This window comes from Scomber japonicus, chromosome 11, assembly GCF_027409825.1.
Source record: "Scomber japonicus isolate fScoJap1 chromosome 11, fScoJap1.pri, whole genome shotgun sequence".
NCBI classification, from domain to species: Eukaryota; Metazoa; Chordata; class Actinopteri; order Scombriformes; family Scombridae; genus Scomber; species Scomber japonicus.
Window position 1 is genome coordinate 1,915,888 of NC_070588.1, and position 5,509 is coordinate 1,921,396.

At 43.6% G+C, this 5,509-nt stretch overlaps 1 protein-coding gene across 2 annotated transcripts; it reads left to right on the forward strand.

The window, feature by feature from the left end:
- On the forward strand, window positions 1-5,299 carry LOC128368128 (skin secretory protein xP2-like). Of its 2 annotated transcripts, XM_053328880.1 has the most exons (4): window positions 5-67; window positions 2,678-2,774; window positions 3,282-4,774; window positions 4,811-5,299. In XM_053328880.1, exons 1-4 carry the CDS (start codon window positions 23-25, stop codon window positions 5,069-5,071), a joined length of 1,896 nt encoding a protein of 631 aa, XP_053184855.1. In that variant the 5' UTR covers window positions 5-22; the 3' UTR covers window positions 5,072-5,299. The 2 variants fall into 2 exon arrangements, with proteins under 2 accessions (XP_053184854.1, XP_053184855.1); XM_053328879.1 differs by having other exon boundaries at window positions 1-67; window positions 3,282-5,289.
- The last annotated feature ends 210 nt before the right edge of the window (window positions 5,300-5,509 follow it).

Sequence of the window (5,509 nt, forward strand, 5' to 3'; positions counted from 1 at the left end):
ACAACACTGGGAACACGACGAGATGGCGACCTCTCTGCTGCGGTTAGGACGGCTGAGCTCTCTCAAGGTAACAGCGACCTCCTCGCCCCGTAAACACCCCAAACACGGAGCTTTTAATGGGACACATGTCTGAGACGGTGTCGGTAAAATGTGAAGAACCAGGCGGAGGTCTGGAGGTTGTTGACCCGGTCAGAGGCTCCTTCTGTCGGATCCAACAGAGAGAGACACCGAGGTCCTTAACCGGAAACACATATTAATATTATTATTATTATTAACAGTGTGGATACTTTATTATAGTACTGTTTGAGGTACTAGTACTTTACTGTAGTACAGTTAGAGGTACTAGTACTTACTGTAGTACAGTTTGAGGTACTAGTACTTTACTGTAGTACAGTTAGAGGTACTAGTACTTTACTGTAGTACAGTTAGAGGTACTTGTACTTTACTGTAGTACAGTTTGAGGTACTAGTACTTTACTGTAGTACAGTTTAAGGTACTTGTACTTTACTGTAGTACAGTTTGAGGTACTTGTACTTTACTGTAGTACAGTTTGAGGTACTAGTACTTTACTGTAGTACAGTTAGAGGTACTTGTACTTTACTGTAGTACAGTCTGAGGTACTTGTACTTTACTGTAGTACAGTTAGAGGTACTTGTACTTTACTGTAGTACAGTTAGAGGTACTAGTACTTACTGTAGTACAGTTTGAGGTACTAGTACTTTACTATAGTACAGTTAGAGGTACTAGTACTTTACTGCAGTACAGTTAGAGGTACTAGTACTTTACTGTAGTACAGTTTGAGGTACTTGTACTTTACTGTAGTACAGTCTGAGGTACTTGTACTTTACTGTAGTACAGTTTGAGGTACTTGTATTTTACAGTGGTACAGTTAGAGGTACTAGTACTTTACAGTAGTACAGTTTGAGGTACTTGTACTTTACTGTAGTACAGTTAGAGGTACTAGTACTTTACTGTAGTACAGTTTGAGGTACTTGTACTTTACTGTACTACAGTTAGAGGTACTAGTACTTTACTGTAGTACAGTTTAAGGTACTTGTACTTTACTGTAGTACAGTTTGAGGTACTTGTACTTTACTGTACTACAGTTAGAGGTACTAGTACTTTACTGTAGTACAGTTTGAGGTACTAGTACTATACTGTAGTACAGTTAGAGGTACTAGTACTTTACTGTAGTACAGTTTAAGGTACTTGTACTTTACTGTAGTACAGTTTAAGGTACTTGTACTTTACTGTAGTACAGTTTGAGGTACTAGTACTATACTGTAGTACAGTTAGAGGTACTAGTACTTTACTGTAGTACAGTTTAAGGTACTTGTACTTTACTGTAGTACAGTTTGAGGTACTAGTACTTTACTGTAGTACAGTTTAAGGTACTTGTACTTTACTGTAGTACAGTTTGAGGTACTTGTACTTTACTGTAGTACAGTTTGAGGTACTAGTACTTTACTGTAGTACAGTTAGAGGTACTTGTACTTTACTGTAGTACAGTCTGAGGTACTTGTACTTTACTGTAGTACAGTTTGAGGTACTAGTACTTTACTGTAGTACAGTTTAAGGTACTTGTACTTTACTGTAGTACAGTTTGAGGTACTTGTACTTTACTGTAGTACAGTTTAAGGTACTTGTACTTTACTGTAGTACAGTTAGAGGTACTTGTACTTTACTGTAGTACAGTTTGAGGTACTAGTACTTTACTGTAGTACAGTTTAAGGTACTTGTACTTTACTGTAGTACAGTTTAAGGTACTTGTACTTTACTGTAGTACAGTTAGGGGTACTAGTACTTTACTGTAGTACAGTTTGAGGTACTTGTACTTTACTGTACTACAGTTAGAGGTACTAGTACTTTACTGTAGTACAGTTTAAGGTACTTGTACTTTACTGTAGTACAGTTTGAGGTACTAGTACTTTACTGTAGTACAGTTTAAGGTACTTGTACTTTACTGTAGTACAGTTTGAGGTACTTGTACTTTACTGTAGTACAGTTTGAGGTACTAGTACTTTACTGTAGTACAGTTAGAGGTACTTGTACTTTACTGTACTACAGTTAGAGGTACTAGTACTTTACTGTAGTACAGTCTGAGGTACTTGTACTTTACTGTAGTACAGTTAGAGGTACTTGTACTTTACTGTAGTATAGTTTGAGGTACTTGTACTTTACTGTAGTACAGTTAGAGGTACTTGTACTTACTGTAGTACAGTTAGAGGTACTTGTACTTACTGTAGTACAGTTAGAGGTACTTGTACTTTACTGTAGTACAGTTAGAGGTACTTGTACTTTACTGTAGTACAGTTAGAGGTACTTGTACTTACTGTAGTACAGTTAGAGGTACGTGTACTTTACTGTAGTACAGTTAGAGGTACTTGTACTTTACTGTAGTACAGTTAGAGGTACTAGTACTTTACTGTAGTACAGTTAGAGGTACTAGTACTTTACTGTAGTACAGTTAGAGGTACTAGTACTTTACTGTAGTACAGTTAGAGGTACTAGTACTATACACCAGGAGTCAGAGTTTGAACATTTTAGTTTTCTCTCTAAGGTCCTTTAGGAATGACTCAGAATGATTAATCTCTTATTGAACAGTTGTAAAAGTCAGAATGATGAACTGAAGTATTGATATATAGTATTTGATGTTTTGTGGTCTCTTCTTCTGCAGTGTCTGCGGTTGGAGAGCGTCCTCAGGACTCGCTCGGCCGCTGCGTTCTGCACTCAGACCGAAGAACCAGCGAAGAAGACGAAGGCTGCGAGAGAGAGTAAGGCTGTTAGATTCAGTTCACTTCATCAAGATTAACGTTTAAATTCAAATAAAATACTGACTGGTTGTTATCTTGTATTGATAATGTTTTTACCTTCTTTTTTCCCTCTTGGTCCATAACGATAAACATGAATATATATATGAATGGTTAATGTATAAATGTTAATTGTAATGTGTAACTCTTTTCTTGCAGTTAAACAATAAGTGCCATAAAGTCTAAAATGTTCTTTTCTCTTCCAGTCGACTGTCCTGAATGGATTGTGTGTAATTGTAATCATAAACATGTTCCTGTATGAATAGTGTTTCTTTACTTTTTCTGTTTCCCATTTTCCATTTTTGTGCTTTTTTAAAATACACACAGTGCTGGTCTAAAAGTCTCTTTCAGACCTCACTGTTTATATTTAACATTCAAGAAAAGCTCAAGTTAAAGTTTTCAGGAACTTTAATTCTCCCAGGAAGTCTGTAAATATTCATGATGCAACCTTTTTATGTACCGTCTCCTCAGCAGCAGAGGCTCCAGATGAGAGAGCAGCTCTGATAGCCTACAAGACCGCAGTTGCCTTCCCAGTTAAACTTTCACACCCCGGAGTTTTCCCAGCACAGTCTGTAGGTGCAGCAGGAACAGTCGCAGCAGCAGCAGCAGCAGAGTCTGTTAGTGCTGCCAGTGACGTTGCTGCAGCTCCAACCGCCACCTTAGAGTCAGCTCCAGCGCATGACACTGCTCAGGTTATCACTGATGCAGCTCCATCTGTAGCTGATGCAGCTCCATCTGTAGCTGATGCAGCTCCATCTGTAACTGATGCAGCTCCATCTGTAGCTGATGCAGCTCCATCTGTAACTGATGCAGCTCCATCTGTAGCTGATGCAGCTCCATCTGTAACTGATGCAGCTCCATCTGTAGCTGATGCAGCTCCATCTGTAACTGATGCAGCTCCATCTGTAGCTGATGCAGCTCCATCTGTAACTGATGCAGCTCCATCTGTAGCTGCAGAAGCAGTCGCAGCAGCAGCAGCAGCTGCAGAGCCTGTTTGTGCTGCCAGTGAAGCTGCTGCAGCTCCAGCAGCCACCTCAGAGCCAGATGCTGCTCAGGTTATCACTGATGCAGCTCCACCTGTAGCAGACTCAGCTCCACCTGCTGCTGAGCCCCTGGTAGATGCAGGCAGTAAAGACGACACTCCCGTCACAGCCGCCGCCACAGATGACGCAGTCACAGCACAGGCGACCTCCTCTGAACCTGCAGATCCAGCTGCTGACGGATCGTCGTCGTCGTCCAGCGACTCTGATTCTGACTCAGACTCAGACTCTGATTCCGACTCTGATGACGAGAAGACACAAGTGAAGACTGAAACCGGGACGCAGGCGCAGGAGGTGTCAGAAGAAATCCAGGAGGTCACATCAGAAGTGAAAGAAGATGCTGAAGCAGCTAAGAAGGAAACTCCACCTGAACCTGAAGCTACTCTCACCTCCACTGCTGAGGCTGCTCCAGCAGCTGCTGCACACACAGAAGCAGCCGGTGTCAGTGCTGAAGAGTTAGTGGACTCTGCACCTGTAATCTCCACCTCTACTGAAGCTACTCCAGAGATCAGCGACACCATCCCAGAAGTTTCAGCTGAGGCTGCAGCAGAACCTTCTGCAGAAGATGTTGCATCTCCTGCCGTCCCCAAATCCCCTGTAGACACTCCAGTTGAAGTTGCGACCGAAGCTGCAACTCCAGAAGAAGCCCAGACTGACGCTCCTGTAGAAGCTGCAGAGGCTGTCCCTGCCGAAGCCGAAGCCACAGCAGCCGAGCCTGTAGAAGCTGAAGCTGCCCCCACTGAAGCTGCAGCTGAAGTTTCTGCCCCTGTGGAGAGCCCCGAAGAACTGGTTGACCCCGCTCCAGTAATAGCTGAAGCTGCCGAAACCATCACAGAAGCTGCTCCAGCCCCCGCAGAAGCCACCGCCGAAGCCGCCACAGAAGCCGCCACAGAAGCCCCCGCAGAAGCCCCCGCAGAAGCCGCCGTAAAAGCCCCTGCAGAAGCCGCTGTAGAAGCCGAGCCAGTAGGAGCTGCAGTGGCTGCCGAGGCTGCAGCTGAAGTTTCGGCCCCTGCAGACAGCACAGAGGAGCTGGTGGACGCCGCTCCGGTCGTGGCTGAAGCTGCAGGAGAGGAGCTGCAGGCGGAGGCCCCAGTCGATCCGTCTGAGGGTACACACTACACCACCCTATCCCCCCTAAATCTCTACCTCTCCCCTCTTCTCCTTTATGGATCTTTTGAGCCCCCACAGTTCACCACACTTTTCTCTCCATCCCTCATATAACACATCCTGTGTAGAGTTCAGGTGTTAACCAGATGTCACCTCCTTCACATAGCTGCTGTTGCTTTCACAGCTTTTTAAATATCATCCCTGGATTCTCTTAACCACTCATTGGCTTTCAGTTTGCTTTCTGTGCATGAAGTGGATGTAGTGCACATGTATGTACTTGAACCACGCTCGCAGGGCTTTCTGTTGCATTTCTTCTTCTTCTTCATGCATCTTCAACATCAGCTTAGTTTGCATTCTGCACATTAAGGTTAGTTGTGTCCGTCAGTGTGTAATCCAGATGCTTGCTTCTACTAATCATGCTCTCTGCTTTCTTGCCCCCCCCCCCTCCCCTCCATCACCTTTTCCTTTTCATGCATTGCTGCTCTCTGCCAAATCCACCTTCACTCCCAGAATATTATATCATATTTTTTGCTCATTTTGTTTTTGGCTTAT

What these genes read in the sequence shown, in the direction of transcription:
- LOC128368128 (XM_053328879.1), top strand. Translation starts at nt 23, where the DNA reads ATGGCGACCTCTCTGCTGCGGTTAGGACGGCTGAGCTCTCTCAAG. An exon ending in GACGGCTGAGCTCTCTCAAG is followed by an intron (nt 68 to 2,677) that starts GTAACAGCGACC and finishes CTTCTTCTGCAG; the next exon opens with TGTCTGCGGTTGGAGAGCGT. An exon ending in GACGAAGGCTGCGAGAGAGA is followed by an intron (nt 2,775 to 3,281) that starts GTAAGGCTGTTA and finishes CCGTCTCCTCAG; the next exon opens with CAGCAGAGGCTCCAGATGAG.